Raw genomic sequence first — 19,139 nt, forward strand, 5'->3', positions numbered from 1 at the left:
TCCATCTTGCTTTCGAGCTCTATATCTAAAGTGTATGCACTGTGTGTGTGTGTGTCTGTGTGTGTTAGTTTACAACCGGTCGATGTCCTGTCACATAAATCTAGGAGTCGTGTCTGCTCTGCTGGACGTTGAAGTGAACTCTCTTAAAAATGCTGACAAATAAACTGCGAAGCACTAACATTATTCTCGATAGTTCTCAATAAACTATCGATAGTACAGGAAAAAATCTATTTTCAAATAGAAACTTCTATCTATCAACATAGAGAAATACACTCACGCTCAGCAGTTATAAGGAGTCTGAAATGCTTCCAATTACTACCAATTCATACATACATACACACTCACACATATATATACAAACGCACATGTGGAGAAATTGCCAGCGATTAAAATGAAACAATAAATTATTTCAAGTATTTGCCTTAAATCGCAAGCAATGCCCCAACGGAGAGCCCAGATGTGTTAAAATATGTGTGCCCTCATATGTGTGCGTATGCATGTGTGTGGGAATGTGCATGTGTGTATTGGACTGTTTTATGTACCATATATTGCAATTACGATAAAGGCTGAAATACTGTTTGCCTAATTCGCTAATACACTGAAATAAAATATGCCTCAGTTACGAATATTTGGCAAATTTTTAATTGAGACACTCAAAGTGGGGAATGTTTCGGGTCATATATTATACATAATATGCATGTGTGTATTGTGTGAGTGTGTGTGTAGCTTGTATATTTAGTATAGACATCTATGGGGCGAATGGGGCTTATGGGAATCGATAGCTGCTAAGTAAACGTAGCAATTACAGTACGTTGTGTAAGTTTTATGCACGAGTATATAATAATTTCTTTTTTTTTTAATTAATTTTTTTTTTAAAGATTTTTGCAAAATTATCACCAGTAATTACGCGTACGACCACACTATGCAGTTGTCCTTTTTCATTTTTTTTTTTAGCTTTAAAACTTTTGTCTTTGTGTCGGAAGTCTGTCTATGTCTGTGTCTCAGTGTGTCTGTAGCCGTCTGTGTGTAGCTTGTGTAATTTGTGGTGTAATTATGTAAACGTTTGGTTATGTTCTCCTCAACAGGCCAAAGCGAATAAATTTTCGCTTTGATTTTTATTATTATTTTTTAAATATTTTTGCTTGCATTTAAAATTGACACGCGCTGCTTTTTATTTTTGTTAAAAACTATATATATATATATATGTATATATGTATAGGCATATATAGATATATAATGAATTCTTTATATGTATATGTACATATATGGCCTATATATGCATGTGTGTGTGTATTGTATTACTATGCGTGTTTATATCATATATAGCTTATATGTAAATATTTTTTATATATATATATAAGTATGTACGTGTGTATGTGTATGTAAGTATAAACTATAAGCCTATAAGAATATAGTTGTAGTTGTATCTTATATGGATTTTTCATATGTAGCTTTTCAATTTTTGTTTTGTTTTTTTTTTCTTGTTTTGTTTTGGATTAATCTCAATATGCATATTCATCATACGATTATTATGAATTCGTTTCGGTGTACAAAGTTGTTGGTTTTGTTTATAGTGTTGTTTTCATTTGTTCGTTTTTAATTTCTTTCGTTTTGCTGGAAAAACCAAAATCATAGAAAAATGTTTAGCAAGTAAAAAAGTTCATTCACAGAAAAATTTTGTTGCAAGTTTTTGTTTTTGTTTTTGTTTTAGAGGTTAGCAAATAAAATGTTTTGTCATTGTTAAGCTTTGTAGTTGTAACTCGTGTAAGCAGCATGGTATAGAAATATTTCAAAAATCGACTGCGCTGGACTGAAAATGATTTCAAGCGCCGAATCGGCGATAAATATTGTGGCATACTCTTAGGCAAATAGACATGTGAAGAAATGTGTTTGCTATCGATAGCTATCGACAGTATGTAAATTGACTAAAAGAATATATTGAGCCCTATTAATAGCCGTCTTAGGGATAGATCGTTGAATAAAGAGAAATCTGCGCTCGAGTACAGCTTATAAATGCCCCTCTTTATCTTGCCATTTTGCTTAGCAAATGCAGTTTACGATAAATATCGATTTTGTTTGCCTTATCGTTGCATTATCGATAGCAAGAAATCGTTTCGTGGTAACGCAGTCGATTTAAGATTTGTTGTTTAGTGGGATAGCAGTTTTCAACTCGTGTCTTCGGTGTTTCGGGTGTTTTTGTTGTTGCTGTTTCATCATATTTGGACGGTTTCATCAATTAATGTATATAATTGTTTGTTTCATATTCTTTTGTTTGATTCTTTGTTTTTGTTTTGTTCTTGGTGGTTGTCAATTCAGTGCTGAATAAACTGGTCCATATTTTGTATTTGTGGTTGTGTCACTGTGTTGTGTATGCGAATTACAAGAACTAAGTAAAACCGTTTCGAGCAGGGAAGTTATTTAATTGTGGGGGACGACGACGGGGGTAAAAGAAATCGAATTCGAGTTATTTTAAAAACAGCACCTACCTTGTGCCCCATGCGCATATTGTTTTATTTAGAGTTGAAAACTACGCGGCAGTACAAATCAGAAAAAATAGGGCGGAGGAGCAATCAAAAGAGATTTGCAAAATATTTGCTATGAAATCGAAAATAATTCAAATCAAATGCAAAATTGTGCCGAACTAAGGAGCGTTCTTCAGTTCGCTTTTAACAACCATACAATATATAATCAATTTGCGTTTAACGAAATTTAGCTAGTTCCATATTTGATTTCCAATGTTTTTCAAACAAAATCGTGTGTAAAATTGCGACTAAAGTTTTCAAGTTTCTTTTGGCTAATTGCTCGAATTGTTGAACACAAATCAAATAAAAACAATTTGGCTAGGATTCTTCTTCTCAAATGAACCACACTTATCTTAACTCAACTCATTGCTTAGGCTACGATGGCCTAGCACATATTTTACATACGTTTCTTCTTCTTTTATAATATATATATTTTTTTCTTTTTCAAGGTTTTCTATTTGTTTTTAACAAATGGGGATTATGTTTTGTTAGCAGTTTTGTTCAGTGAAAGTATTCTGGGTTTTTTCCTCTCGTTTCAGGTTTACCTCAAATTTCAATCATCATTTGTTATGCCTAAATTGTAAAATCGTTTGAATCGGCCTTATAAATTTCGATATGTTAAAAATTCAGGATTTAACAATTTGGCATATCGTTTTTTGGTATCGAGTTTTTAGTTCATTATTATGGTAATTTGTTACTCTTTTCTTTTTTTTTTTCTTTAATTCAAAATAATAAGAACTAAAATGGGCGTCGGGCGTAAGGCTGTGCGTTGCTAGGATGTGGCTTGTTGCGAGTTTTCTATAGTTTCTCTTTTAAACAAATTATTTGTCACGTTTCAATTCCTGTAAAAACACATAGTTCATAATACATATATCTTCGATTTGCCATGTCGTGTGTCAGATAATTAAGATGATGAGATGAACCAAAAAAATACAATTGCTAAATAATTTTACATATACATATATATATTTATATCAAAAAAATCGAGCGCGCGTATTACAAACTTTGGGCACACAATAAACGCGTTAAAAAATAACAACAAAATTTAAATATTAAATAAAACAAATTAAACATACACATACATATATATATATATATATTTTTATATATACATATCGAAATATATATATATAGATATATAGATTGTTTGCTTTAACTCATAAGAAATAAAAAATTAAATTATATTTTTTAAATTAACATTTAAAAATCCATATTGAATGGTCTCTTCTTACGATTGTTATTCAGTTTATATATATATAAATTATATAGCTACCAAGTTGTATTTGTTACTGTTATTAATTTAGCTTGTTTATATATTTAGATTTTTATTTTAAGTGTATATTATTTACTTGTTTATGCACTAATTAGGAGCTTCAAGATCGTTGTTGCTTTAAGTTCTTAAGAAAATAAATTGTTTGATTTAATTAACGAGATTTTCTCTTCATTTCATTTAATTTTTTCTATGCTCTTTTCCATAAATCATTAAATTAAGTACAATTATACTTAATTATAGAAAAATATTTTACAATTTATACGATTTACAACAATTTACATAAGAACTAATAAAAAAATAGAAAATAGATGAAAAACTAAACGAATCAAATGAGCACAAAAATTGCAAATAAATTAGTTAGAAATGAGTTTCTTTTTTTATTGTTAAAGCAATAATTGCACATTAGAATGAGAAATATATGTGTATGTGTGTATTGTTGTTGTTTTTGTGGGTGTGTGTATTGTGTGTGTGTTTGTATGAAAAATTCGTTTAACGGCTCTATATAGCATATAGTATTCGTTGATTTGCATTTTAGAACATAGAACTTCGCCCTGCTTAATATACAGACTGTCTAAAAATTAGAAAATAATATATTTAAAAAGTGTTTGCTTTTTGTTTTAGTTTTTATAACTAGCTGCAGTTGCTTTAAAATAAATGAAAATAATTATTTTATTATATGTTTATTATTGTTTCTTTTTTTTTTCATTTTCATTTTATCATTAATCTAACATACGCCTTTGATATGGTTGTTGTTGTTGCTTTTATTGCTGATATTTTTCTTTTTCATTTTTCTTTATAAATTTTAAATAATTACTTTTTGTTTTAATGCGTCACGCCAAAAATTACTTGGAGTTGTGAAATGTTTGGCTCTCTTGTCTTAAAACGCCTCAAAAATATGCATTTATTTTTATTTTATATTTTTAATTTTTTAGCTTTTATGTATGGTTTTTACTTTTTATATGCCTGTCTCAAGTTCGCTCTGCACTTAATATACTTTTTTAGTTGTCGCTTTTTACATTTAGTGTAAAATTATAATTAATATTAATTTAAATACATATACAGCTCATACATATAAATTTATGCCTTTTGTTTTAACCCTTCTTGTAAATTAAGCACATAAATAATGTTAATGTTCTCTTGTCTTTTTGTCGTTTTTATTTTAATATATATATATATATTTAATTTAAATAAAATTCATAATTTAAAAACAAAGAAAGAAAAAAAAACGTTGGCTTGTGCAAGTTCTCTTTTTCTTTTCCCTTTTGTTTTACGTTTTAGAAATAAAGTTAATAAATTTGATTTAAAATTGCTAAATTTTTGGTTTAATTTTACACGTTTTGCGCTCTCGCAACATTTAATTTAGTTTTTTGTTGTTTTTTTTTTTTTTAGTATTTTGATTTAATATTTTATTTTTAGCATCAGATTTTTGTCTCACACGTGAAATACTTGTCGAAATATTGTCCAAAGAAATTTGTTGTTGCATTTGTTTTTATCCCATATATAATCTAAATAAATGATATATAATTAACTAAAATATTTTATATATATATTTTATATATATATATATATATATATATATATATATATATATATATATATAATATAATGTAGTTGAAAAAGTCGGTTGATTTTTGTTTTCATTTTTTCTTTGCATTTTTTGTGTGTGTTTAATATATGTTTTTATTATAATATATTATAATTGCATATTACATTGTTTACAATTTGTTGTTGTTTGTAATGATTGATGATGTTGTTTTTGTTGTTGTTGGTTGATGTTGTTGTTGTTAATGTTTTTCTAGAATTTCATCAAGTGCAACACACACGAGAAACTTTACAAACTCAAAGCAAGAAAAAACGAAACATTTATTTATTTTTTGATGTTCTTGTTGTTGTTGGTTGTATGTCAATGTTTTGGTGTTTGTTTTAGTTTTAAATTTGTTGTTTTTGTTTTGTTTTGTTTTGAATGCAACTAAACAATTTATAACCTAATTTTTATTTTTTGCTATTCTTTCACAATTTTAATAACATTTCCTTGTTTGGGGACGCAAACGCATGTAAAAAGTGCTTAAGTTTAAATGTGTGACAGTGTGTGTGTGTGTGTGTGTGTGTTTGTGAGAGTGTGTGAGGGAGCGAGCGGGTATGTGTGTTGCTTTTGAACGACGCCATTTTGTAGATGAATGTGTTGGGATTATGTTTAATTGTGATTCGATTTAGACTTAATTCCTTTTAAATACAAGTAAATGGCGCGTTGAAAAGTTACATGCGTTTGCGAATTGTGTAAAGATTTCTTTATTTAATATATTTATAAATATATTTTCGTATTAGTTTAAGTTTAAAGTTAGTGTGTGTGTGTGTTTGTGTGTATATATATGTGTGTCAGTTTGGTTGTCAATTATTCAATTTAAGCATATGCATATGCAATCAGATCTGTTGCTGTTTCTTGTTTTTCTTGACTACCACAGTTTAGTTGTTCGTTCCATCAAGATATTTGTATATAGATATATATATATAGAATTATGTGTTCAATATTCATATTGTTGTTGTTGTTGTTGCTGCCGAAGTGTGGGGATCTGCTTCTGTTCCCGTCGCGCTCCAATATGCTCCATAATCAATTATACGCCTCCTGTATTGTTTGTTTGTGTTGGTTGTTGTTTGTTGGTTGTTGTAGCTGTTGTAGTTTGTTGTGTCGTTTAGCTGGTTGTTGTTGGCTGCTTACACAATGGTAATCAAATCTCAATTGTAAATCTCCACCTTGACATCGCCGTCATTCTCCTTCTCGATCATGCCCTCGTTGGCCGCATTGTTCCAGGCCCCGTTCATGCTCTTCGACGAGGAGAAGCACAGCTTCATGATGAAAGGGAATTTAGTGCCTAAAATTTTGTTGTTGATGTTGGATTTTGTTTTTTTTTTTTTTTTTTTGGTTTGTTTGTGTCGCAGGATTGTGGTTGGTGGACATACCGAAAAAATAAAGAACGGGGTGAAAAGAAATGCATAGTTATAGAATAAATGGGGTTCCTTCGTTGCTAATAAATGTATTTTCATAGTATTGTTGTAGTAATGTGTATAAGTGTTGTATATCTGAATCAAGTTATTTGCTTTTCGCAGAGTTTCGTGATGAATGATTGATGGGAGGTCGGTTGGGAGGGACGAAGGCGGATAAGAGATGAAGGAGGTGGAGTTGGGGATATCGGCTATATAGAAAATGGCTATTTAATTTCCACTTTGTTGCACAATCAGGACCAAAGTTGACCATCTTAATGGCAATAAAAGCCATCGAGCCTGAATTTATATGAAGCTGCATGCAATTAAAAATCATTGTGATGCTGATAATACCCTATAATAGCAAAGTGGGGCTAGACTGACGCCGTCTGTACCATTACCAATAGAATAGATATGAAACTGATATACCCTGCTGCTACTCCTAAAAAGGGGCACAGCGAAAGGACTTGGCAAACGCAATAGATCGTTAAGGTACTTGGTAAACCGACTAAGCGAGTTTTATGTGCCAATTAAATGCGGGCACCATCATAAAAATACTTTGGGGTCCAATGCAATCAAAATCATTCGAATGTAAAAATTGCCAACCATCAGCAGAGCACACACACACGCACGCACATAAATCTATAAGCATGCTTTAGTGAGGAGAAAGCGTTAAAAATATTTTGCTAGATGCATAATTTGTGCAGCCTGAAAGTATGCAGCGGCATCTGTTTACATTTAGCATTTGCTGTGTGCACGCGCGTCTGTGGGCAATACGTGCGTGTGTGTGCGTGTGTGAAGTGCGTACGTGTGTGTGTGTGCTATTCGAGTGTATTTGCATTCCTTACATTTTTAATTACTATTTACCATGCACTCGAGCGGGCCCTCGATGCTGCAGCAGCAGCAGCAGCAACAGCAGCAGCAGCAGCGCTGCCAGCAGCAGCAGAAATGCATCAACATCAAATATGCAAACAACACCCACCAAAATATTGACAAAATACATATGCACACACACATACACAATAAAACATATATACACTACATATATATTTATACACGCACACGAGAGTTGGCATTGCCTGCTCTGCTCTCTGCGCTCTCCTCGCCCGTCGCACAAAACTTTCTCGCAAGGCTTTGCTATTTGCATAAAAGATTTTTACGCTAGGTGTAAACAATGATACCAGAATATACCCTTGTGCACCACACAGCACCTGTGAAAAGGTGTGCCAATGCCAGGCCAATGCATGCAAATTATTCGGGGCAGTGCATATTAAATGCGAATACGAATGCGAATGAGAATGCGAATGCGAATGCGAATGGGAGTACCAGGTCCTCATGTCCTCTAAAGCACGCAGCTGATAATAAATAGGTTAACATGCTCCAGTCGAATAATATTTCTAGTATTTGCAGAGAGTGCAGAGCAGGAGCACTTGAAATGAAAGGCCATTGAATTTTGGTGCAACATATATCGAATAGATTTGAACTCAGGCTTTAAGTGCTTTACATGAGAAATAGAGATTTATAATGGAATCGTTAGCAGAAGGTATTGCTTGCCATATTGTTTTTAATCGAGACTCAAAACCAGGAATAGTAGAAAAAAATACTAGAGAGGAGCTATATATATATAGATAAAGGATGTGATTCTGAAGCATTTATAACCGTAATATTTCTATGCAAGTATATCCCTATCTACTACCTTTTAAAATGTGAGAATATTATAAAAAAAAAAAAATTAAACCTGCGTTGGTTACTACGATAAAGATTGCCTATCGAACGACTCCACCACTCAAACCAATTCTACGAACTCGATGCCAATCTAGAAATATCCATTTTCAATTTAAAAACTAGTTTCTATTGCAAACAAGTTTTCTCGGAAAATCAGCTGTACTGTAGGGTTGGATTTATCGCTGTTTCGTAGTAAAAATCCCATTGAACAAAACCTCAATGCAATAGCATAGCAACAACAAGTAACTGACATAAGAACTTTGGCAATGAAAGGGAATCAGAGGTATCGCATATTTCTGGGAAAAATATGTAAGAGCAATCGAAGAGAAAGGTATTTCACAAATACAAACAAAACTGGGCCAATCAATTGGAAATCAAATGTTGATTATTTTATGAACATTTACTGTAAATTTATTAGGCCATGTTGACAAGGTAAATAAAGGCGAGCAGCACGAAAACAAATGTAAACATCGTAATAATAATCGTACTTTTCTGCTCAAAAAGTATTTATGGCAAAAGTTTAATGGGTAGAACGAGGCAAAGGACATAAAACGGGCAGGAGCAGCTGTAGCAGCAGCAGGAGAAGAACTCGCCACAGGGGTAAATGTTGTAATTGCTTATGCCGTGAGAGAGATTGCGGCCGCCTCAATAAAAATAACTGGCTACCGAAATTGTTTATCTTAATTACCAAATTAAAATTTTCAGCGCGACTCGCAACTGGGAAAACTTTGATGCTCTGCTGATGGTATCAGTTGCCTAGTCTGGGAAGGAAGTCTAATAAAAGTTTTCTGAATTGGCGGTAGGGTGTTGTTGGGTGGTTCTATATGTGGATGATGGGGAGTGTAATGGTGGTTTGGTTTGGTTACGGTTTGGTGTGATGGTTCAAGCGGGCCGGCAACAGAAGTCAAGAGGCCATTCCGGGAATGGCGCCCAAACTTTTGCATATTGCCCGCTTTTTGGGGTTTTTTCTTTTTTGGTGTGGGAAAATGTGGATATTTTTTTTTTCTTTTTTTTTTGCGAAAATTTTGTGTAACTTTTGATTTTTCAATTTTTGTTGTTGTTTTTTTTTTTTTTTTTTTGATTATTTTTACTGGCCATATGCATAAAATTTTCGAATAGCCAACTTTTAAATTTGTGCTTTTCTTGCTTTTTTTTTTGTTTCTTTTTTTTCGTAAAACACTTAAACACAGCACTATCTCACCTTTACCCTCAATAGGCAGATGGTTGCACTTCATGATGGCGAGCACGGCCTGCGAGATGTTGGGGAATTCGATCAGCCCCGAGGAGGAGCGCTCTGTCTTCAAGGGGAAGAGACGCACGGATGTGGCTGGCACCTCCTTAATGTTGAATATGCCAATGAGCTGGTCTTCGGTGAGACCGGGCGGTGTGTTGAAAAAGTGCAAGATCTAAAGGTAAATAGCAAAATAGCAAATAGATGATTATTTAGTTAAAAATATCAGAAATTTGGCTGCTTGGCTCTTACTTTGCTCGGTGGTTGAATGCGATTCTTGCTGGCCTGTGCCGGTGATAGGAAACGATTGTTTTTGGAGCCAGTGTACTCCTTGAAGCTGGGTGTATGATCCGGCAGCAAGAATGGATTGATCACCTCCGATAGGAAGTTCTGCTTTGAGAATGCAATCTGTATTTTGCCGCCAGTGCCAACGGGAATGTTATTCAAGTGCTGAACGCAACGCTCGACGGCAACCGAATCGCCCATTTGTACCATGGCGGTGCCCTCCTTTGTCTTCAAGAACTTGATCTGTAAAACGCAAGTGGAGAGAGTAGATATTTAGATATTTGAGTAATATGATTTGAAAGTAAAGAGTAAAGTAGAGGTGTTGAAATAATAATAATAAAAATAATAATAAAAAAAAAAAATAATAATAATAATAATAATAGCAATAATAATAACAATAATAAAAATAATAATCCGTGAGTATGTATGTATGTATTTGTTAGCTAACATATCTGCATTTCCTTCATGTCCCTTTGGGAGGAACCATACTAGTTCTATTTCCAAATGCGAGGAGTTCACCTCGCTCCTCACAAATCTTTCGTTCTTATTAAAAGGGTATTAACTTCTCCCTCTGACCAAACGTAACTCTCCCGTCCTCATCCCTTCACTTCACTCAACATGACATCTAACCTTCCTAGCTCTGCTTTCATTATGTCATTTTGGCATTTCAGCTACAGTTTACACACATAGCTTCACATGCTTCAAGCCACAAAACTATTTCAATGACAACGTGCAGAGCAGTCAGCTGTCCAGTTCAGCAACTGTCACCGCAATTTGTGTCGCAAATGTAAATAAATGCAATTATGTTGCAGCTGCACACTTACGTCCACTTATATTCAATTCTAAACATGGCCGGAACACCTGCTAACCGCAAACCCCATCCACGCCACATCAGGCACTGGAGACACTCATCGACTGTCACAGTCGAGTGTTGACCTGTCGTTTGCCATTTGATTGAATTTTCTCCAGCAATGTGTTTTGTGTGTGTGTGTATGTGTGTGTGGGTCTTAACCCTACTACCCTTGTGCTTAGCCGAGACAGAAGCTGTTACTCTTGCCGAACATCTGTGTGTGTGTGTGAGTGTGTGTGTATTTTTATTGAATTCAATTTAAAATTTAGTCCGAAATCAAATTATCAAATTGAATGACACCCTTAATTTGCTGTCCATTGTGGGATCTGCCGATGTGTCCCTATTGTTCAATTATATCTATATTATATATACCTATATATACAATAAATATTTCTCCGCATGTACGTGATAAACTATCAGAAGGATTTCAAACTGGCAAAGGATTGACAGGTTGTTCGTTTAAGTTAACTCGACAAGATTTCATTTAATTTAGACTGATTTCATTGTTCAATTATCATTAGGAAAATCTTGCATACATGATTTTCAGCATTTCCTGAATAAAGTTTTCCTCTGCGATAGTTGAATAAGCCTCAATTGAAAACGTTTATTTATGCGCGGTTTCTGGCTGCAAAGATCCATGTGGTTTCCGCAAATGTTATTTATGGCTGGATTGCATCGCGCGCTTTCCAAACTAATTGTTAACATAAATATGTATAAGCCCTCAACTATTTGCGGCTACTGCCAACTGCTAGCCGGGCCTTTTGGCTGCTAAACCTCGTTAAGTTAATTAGCCATAATAGCCAAATGCGAGTGAAAGTGAAAAATCTATGGAAAATATGTTTGCAGTTTTGGTTCGCTGATCGTTTGGCTAGTAGTAGTAGTTGTTGTTGCTTTTGTTGTTGCTGCCGTTGCTGCTGCTGCTGCTGTGAGGCAATGAACTCGTTAAGTGAAAACTGGTTTTTGCACCTGCACTAAAATTGGCAGCGCTCAATTTTTGGTCTGTTTTTGTTATTGCCAAATGCATTTCCTATCGCTTTGGCTTTAATTGTCATTTTGAATGGCTGCTGTTAATTTGCTGGGTTGGTTTTTGATTTATTTAGCCGCAGTAAAATAGGAAAATGCCTCACTTGGGCCAAAACTACTGAGTTATAACTGCGGGCATTTGTGCCACACATAATTGCAGGCTGTTTCGGTCTTGGCCCGTTTTTTCCACTTGAAAGTGACAGGCTAAATTGTTTTGTCTGCCCCTTGCTTTAGTTTGCTGTCTCTTTCTTGTTGCTGTTGTTGTTGCCAACAAGTAGCAGCAGCAGCAGCAACTCCCCAGTCAACAGCAACAATTGCCAAGAAAAACTACGGCAATCAACTCAAGTGCCGCAATATTTTCTCAACAAGACATTTAGCTGAGAAGTGGGGCTCGGCTTAAGATAAATACAAAAAAGCAACGAAAGGAGCTTATAATAAAGATAATATGAATAATATAATTTGAAGACAATCTTATTATGCGAGGTGAAACTTATAGTGTGTTAAATAATTTAATTAAAATAACTGAATATATATTTATTTCTAAATTTTGACAGAAGAATTCACTATATTTGTCATATTTTATTATTAAAACAAATATATTATATAAAATAATTTATATTATTTATTTTAAATATTTTATGAATATTTTGAATTTTTATTCACTGTCATTTACGTAAATATTATATATTTTATTTCAATTTATTTTTTAGTATATAAAATACACATGGGGAAATTTTATACAAATTTTTAACGTTTGTTTGTATTAATATTGATTTTATATATATTAAATTTATTTCATTATCTTCCGCTTCTAACCTTACATCAAACTTGTAGCTGCTTAGTAGAGATTTTCCTATCAACATAAAATATGCATTGTTTAACTTGCAAGTTAAACCTAAGCCACAAAAAAAACTAAAACAAAATGTGAGTATAATTAACTAGTACATAATTTAAATTGCTTCCCAAAAAAAGAATGAGGAACAGATTATAGAGTGCAGAAAAAATAAACAGAGAAAAGGTTGCTATCAAGCCAAATACAGAACAGACAACGGAGCAGCAGCTGTAGCTTATTCCATTCCCATAAATATATCGAAGGGCATAGATATATACGCTTGAGTGAAACAGGAATACGAATGCGAATAAAACATGACCAGAGGCAGACAGAGATAGCCGAGAGCGAGAGAACGAGAGAGAGTGAATGAAAACTAAATGAGGCTTATCGAAAGGTAGGCCCACAACAACACGCTTGGCTAGAAATCATATAAAAATAAAGCCCCAAAAATATATAAATAAATATAAACCATAAATCAGTGAGGCAGAAAGCGTGCAGATAGGCGCTGCCAATTCCCAGGCCCGGCCAGACACACACAGCCTAAAACAAAAGGCATTTTTATGCGAGACGAGAGAGAGAGAGACAGAAAGCAATGGGACAGTGGAGCAGTGGAGCTGTGGAACAGTGGGAACTCGGTCAGGGCATATTAAGAGGCGAACACGCAAAACAGGCGCCAGGACAATCACAAATCAAAGAGCGCTGCTCGCTCCTCATGGCTCACTGGCCAATGGTCAGAGTGGAGCAGAGCGGGGCAAAGCTGCCCCAAGTGAGTGGGCGACTGAGTGGGGCGAGCGAGTGGAGCGACAAACATTTGGTGCGTGCCTAATGAGCTGTGCTGTTAGCCAACCGCCCCCGCCCGCCCTTTGCCCAGTGCGCGCCCTTTCAACCTCGGCTAACCAACAGACGCTCGAGCCTCTCTCTCCTGATCTATAAATGACAATTTGGTATCAGTTACTTTCATGCGTATGCTGCGTTAATTAAAAACAATGCCTAGACCAGGGAGTAGGGGCGAAGGATGATGTGACCTGAGATACCCTATATTTTAAGCACTCTTTGCAACGATTAACATATTGTTGTTAATAGCATTAAATTGTGTGTAAATTATGATTACATTGAAGGCTACTGAACCTGGCTCTCATATACCCTTCTGGGAGCTCAGCATACCCCTTGCTACCCTGGGCTCACGTTCTTTGTTCTGCTGCTCAATGTGGCGTGGCGTCTGCTGCCATTTGATTTAATTGCTCACGCGGCAACAACAATAGAAAGAATATTGGCTGCAGCCCGAATGCTTCTGTGTCCAGGCCAGGTTTACTTTCACAATGGGCATATCTATACCACCCCCCCCTGCCCACTATTCCCAAGGGGCAGCCCCAAAAGCACAACACTCCTACGCTCTCTCTCCAGGCCCAAAATCGAGCCAAATGCTTTTTTAATGCGCATTTAATTGAGTGCGTGTGATTGCTGTAGCAGGTCGTCGTCCTGTTGTTGTAGTTGTTGTTGCTGCTGTTGTTGCTGTCGCTTTTAAAGACATTACCAATTTGGTCGTGTGCAACAGCGAGCTGCGCTGCTGTTGGCCTCTCGCCTCGTATTTGTCAAGCCATTTAACCTGAAAATCAATTTGGACGATGACTTCATCACGGCACCTACAAAAAATATAATTAAATCGACTGCCAGGCGGCGTTGAGCTCGTTACTTAAATTGTTTTTAATCTCATTTTTCTTCTTTTTTTCCTTTTTTTTGTGAAGCAACTTGGCTGGAAAAACTTTTTCATAAAATATGCAACACACATCGTAGACATCAGCAAAATGTAGTTGGATATTCGCTTTGAAGTATGCCTTGGAAATTACAGGCAGGCAAAGGCAAAGGACGAGGCTGAGGCTGAGGCGAAGGCAGAGACTGAGGCAGTTAGTCAGAGTCAGAGTCAGTTTAAATTGGATGAGACTTGGAGTCAGGTGCAAGCATAGCAAGTGCAGGGTATAGATAGAGAGAACTGGTGGGTTGATTGCGTCTAAGCCAAAACGGGATAAACGAATCTCAGCTTTTTTCCGTTAGGCTGGGCTAAGCTAATGCTTAGCCAAATCCTATCAGGCTTGATTTATGGCAAGTGCGTGATTTCTGTGTCCTAGATACAATATTGATTGCGTTTTGAGTTTATTTAGGGCAAGGCAATTGTATGAATTGAATTTCTGGATTTTATTTTATTGGAATTCTATTCTATGTGAATTCATAAATAATTTAAACTATAAAAAAAATTGTTTTGGATGTTATTTTTCTGAGAAATAGATTTTGGAATTTTCTAGGCCTTGTTATATGATAATTAAAACATGGAATAACAAATTACTATATTCAAAGAAATTAGTGTTGTATTGAATATCGATTTATAAAAGATCGTGTTCTCAAAAAAAATATTTTAAATTTTTTATATATGCAGAAGTTTTAAGAATTTCTGTAATTTATTTAAAATCTCATTCGAGGTATTGAAAGGAAACGTGAGAATTTTTTGATTCAGCTCGTATAAGGAAGATATTAAACCTAATTTTTTATGAAAAGTATTCACCTGACTTAAGGATCTCTGGACCTCTTTAGCATGCTCCAAGTGACTGAAAAAAGATTAATCGGAAGCGAGCCGAACCACGTATATATTTCATGTTGCTTTGTCAATATTGATTTTAAGGAGTTGAGCCCCACGTAGAGCGCATTCATGATTCTTTATGCAAGGCACACAGAAGTATTTTTATCGCTAATCTACAGCACATGCCTTTAAAATGTGATTCGACTGTGGGTGGGAAGAAAGAGCTCCTCCCCTCTAATCCCTTAGGGACACACATTAACACCAAAGGCAACGGCAGAAGCTGAGGCAGAGGCAGAGGCGGCGGCGGCCTCAGGTTCATGCAGCACTTTGATTGAGTGCCCATCAATTTCCCATTCGCAATTCAAACATGTCGGACATAAACTGATGCGAGCACACACGCAGAGAGGGAGAGAGATAGAGAGTTGAAAGAGAGAGAGAGAGAGAGTGAGCGTATATAGACTGCACACACATATGTTGGTTTATAATGAGCACGTGTATGGCTTCTTTAGCGAGGCGTGTAACAGACAGAGAGAGAGAGAGAGAAAGAGAGAAGCAGTGGGCAATCTCCTACTGTCTGACATTGTGTAAGCTGCAGCAGCAGCAGCAGCAGCAGCAGCAGCATGCTTTGTGGCTTAAGAGTTCTCGGTCGCAATGAATAATGTTTGCGCATAATCATTTTTAATGGCTAATGAGTAGTTTCCGTCTCGGACAGGAAGTTCGTAATAAATCTCACCAACACACAACAACAACTAAATTGCCTTTGCCTGGGCGCATTATCCCTTGTCCTGCTCCTGCTGCTGCTGCTAGCGCTAAGCCCAACTATCCAACAATCCAACTATTTTGCCCTGATTCCTGCCTTTCCCTACTCCTACTCCCCCTACTCCTGCTGCTGCTGCTGCTCCTGCTGCTGCTGTTGACCAACGTCCAAGGCTGGCTGCCTGTCAGTTTGCTTTTAGCTCAACTATTTTTTTGTTTTGCGCGTAAATTGCATTTAATTGTAGAAGGGCGTGCGCAAGCACCCAAGGCGTGGCACCACAGTGTGTGACTGCCCTGAGTGTGTGTGTGTGTGAGTGTGAGTGCGCGCTTGAAGGTTGTTAAATAATTGGCTAATGGAGTGCAATTGTTGAAAAATTGGCTGGCGGCGAAAGCTGCGATTTTATGAAGTGGAAACTGCGTTTTAGATAAAAACAAGAAGTGTTGCCACCATGTCCATATGTTGCCGAGATAAGCTTCGTGGCACATCAACCAAATATATCTATAGAGTTAAGAATATTTTAATTTAAAAGCAGAGTATGAAAATTGATGAAAGATTTACTATAGAAAGTCTGGCAAGGATATCTGAGTTATTTAATCTGCTAATTAGCGTAGTAATATTTTAAATTTTATGGAGTTGCCAGAGATTAGGCAGCTATAATTTGTAGGCAGATATAATCAAGACCTGCCAGATGGCATAATGCTTGTGAAGAGTTTTGTTCATATTAGATTCTATTTAAATGTTTGACAAATTATTGAAACTTTAACACTGACATTTTGGACAAGCGTTGCCATATTACAATAAGAAACTAATTTTTGAGCTATATTATTCATACAGTTTCTAAACATTATCAAGGCTGTTTTATATTATAAGCCAATGAGAATAATAGTTGACAAGTTGCCAGATAACATAAATTTGTAATTGCCATATCAAAGAATTATTTTATCCATTGTTAATTTAAAACAAGGTTAAACAAGCCCAATCGTTTACCTAACTTAAATTCCATAGAGTTCCCATAGTTTATACAGCTATTGTATTTGCAATAACTGCCAAAGGGCAAATCACATGATGAAACACAAACATTTTCTAATGGAGAGTTAGAATAAACTTCATAAGAATAAAGATTGAGAGATCATGCCAATTTTATAATCTAGTTTGACAAATATCTAGTTTACATTATCAAATAAGTAATCAACGTTGCTAAGCTCTCCATCTACTTGCTTTAAACCCCAAGCTTGCTCCCTCTCTTGCTTAACTATGCTTGAACTTTAAGAATCACACACTCGTGACCTTTCACCTATTCCTATTCCGTATTCCCTAGCTCGAGACACTAATTCAAGCTTTTTATTTTCGACTCCCTCGCGCTCTATTCCCGCTGTCGCCCGGTGCCCGTTAAGGAACTCGCGGGATTCGCGCTTTGCTGCAAGCATTAAACTAAACAAAAGCCGCGCGCAACTTGGATTTTGTTGTTTTTTTTTTTTTGTTGTATTTTCGTTTTACTGTTCTTGTTGGGTTGCAATTATCAAAGGACTTGCAGAGCGCGCAACTGTTAGTGGCAATAAAGTGAAAGCGAATCCTCAGTTGTTAGCAGGAAACTTCCACTTCCACTTCCACTTCTACTCCGTCTTCATTCCCTTTCTTGCATTAGCTTTATTAACATTTTGGCTTTGATGTTTCGCGGGTCCAGTTCATTTCGCTTTTGCTTTCTCTCTGCTTTTTTAGGTTTTTTTTTTTTGAACGCCACTGTGAGTGGCAGGGAGTGTGATTCACAATAGTTGCGCGCTAAATGCTCTCCAAGCGTCCACTTCAATTGTCACTTGGGCAAAGGTGGAGCCGCGTCTGCCCTCTCCTATTATTAATGGATGATTTTTGTGGCATATTTTGATTTACTTTTCAAGCGAGAATTGTTGCTCGCAGCGCCTTTTGTGGCACTTCCGAAATGGAATCAATTCCTGTCGCATCTTTTATTCTTCCTTCTTCGGTATTAGTATGTGGCGAAAGCAAAATGATGCTGCATTGATTGCTGCCCGAGGACCTCTACGCGCTCTCTACGCCTTCTACTTTCACCAATTTCTTTATGCTCGCCCCTCCCTCTCCTCTCTCGCATCTTTCTCTGCACATGTGTCTGGGGCTTTAATCTAAAACGCTTTATCTAAATGTGTTTTGGTTGTGGACCAACTGTCCCACGTTTGTATGTGCCTAAAGGGCATTCGGCTTCTGTGTCCTGTGTCCTGTGTCCTGGCTTGGCCTTTGCTTTCAATTTTATTGCCTTTCGTTTTATTTGCGCATTTACAAATGGAGCAATACTCACACACACACACACATACGCACACACATTTAGTATACACTCTTGCGGTTTTTGCGGCCGTTAGCAACACCTTTTTTTTAACGGCCTCTTAGAGAACGACTAAACATGAAACGGCGTCTCGCTTTTTTCGTGTCATCTTGCTAAGTGCAAGTTTAAGAGCTGCTGCCCTCCCCCCGGTCCACTGCTGGGAGCAGCAGCAGCAGCTCCGCCTACTCCTCGTGTCTTTAAGTGGCAATTGAAGAGATTTAAGTTGAGTAAAAATAAAATAAATTCCTCTTTAAATTTGCAGTTGCTCTCGCACTTTTATGAGCCACTGTCGCACGGCCGTCAAACTAAAGAGTTTCTAGCAGTTTTATTCACAAGTTTTATTATGCAACTGCAGCCAGTTTTTTTCCTGCGTTTTTTATGTCAAGTTTCATTTGAAATTTGTCTAAATTATTTCATAACTTACTCATAAATTATTTATTTATTTAAGTATAACTACTTCCCACATTTTTAGAATTTGCATTGATTTATTTTTAAGTAGTGCAATTAGTTTCAGGTTTCATTGAAAAAAGATTAGAAATATTTTCACTAGATATATCAGACAGCATACTCAAATATCTAAATAAATATTATACTTTACATTATTTTCATAAAATGGCATCTTAAGTTACAGCTAATACACAGATAAGGAAATGCTTGATCTAATATATAAAGATTTTCCTTATTGTAGGTCGCTTTACATGATCTGTTTTCCTATATAGATTTCCTTATAAAGATCATGGAATGCTCCACTGACCCAA

At 35.7% G+C, this 19,139-nt stretch overlaps 1 protein-coding gene across 21 annotated transcripts in view; it reads right to left on the reverse strand.

Annotated features, from left to right (window-relative positions):
• Positions 1-5,790: 5,790 nt before the first annotated feature.
• LOC6580662 (heterogeneous nuclear ribonucleoprotein L-like) overlaps positions 5,791-19,139 on the reverse strand; it is a 153,556-nt gene continuing 140,207 nt past the window's right edge. For 19 of the 21 annotated variants that reach the window (XM_015164363.3, XM_015164362.3, XM_044011255.1 and 16 more), the window contains 3 exons: positions 9,983-10,258; positions 9,701-9,905; positions 5,791-6,665 (listed from right to left, as the gene is read on the reverse strand). In XM_015164363.3, the coding sequence (XP_015019849.1) occupies positions 6,529-6,665; positions 9,701-9,905; positions 9,983-10,258 (618 nt within the window). In that variant the 3' untranslated portion in view covers positions 5,791-6,528. The remainder of the gene's footprint in view (positions 6,666-9,700; positions 9,906-9,982; positions 10,259-19,139) is intronic. The other 2 variants (XM_044011254.1, XM_015164373.3) reach the window with 1 other exon arrangement.

This window comes from Drosophila mojavensis, unplaced genomic scaffold (genome assembly GCF_018153725.1).
Source record: "Drosophila mojavensis isolate 15081-1352.22 unplaced genomic scaffold, ASM1815372v1 contig_81, whole genome shotgun sequence".
In the NCBI taxonomy this organism is placed as follows: Eukaryota; Metazoa; Arthropoda; class Insecta; order Diptera; family Drosophilidae; genus Drosophila; species Drosophila mojavensis.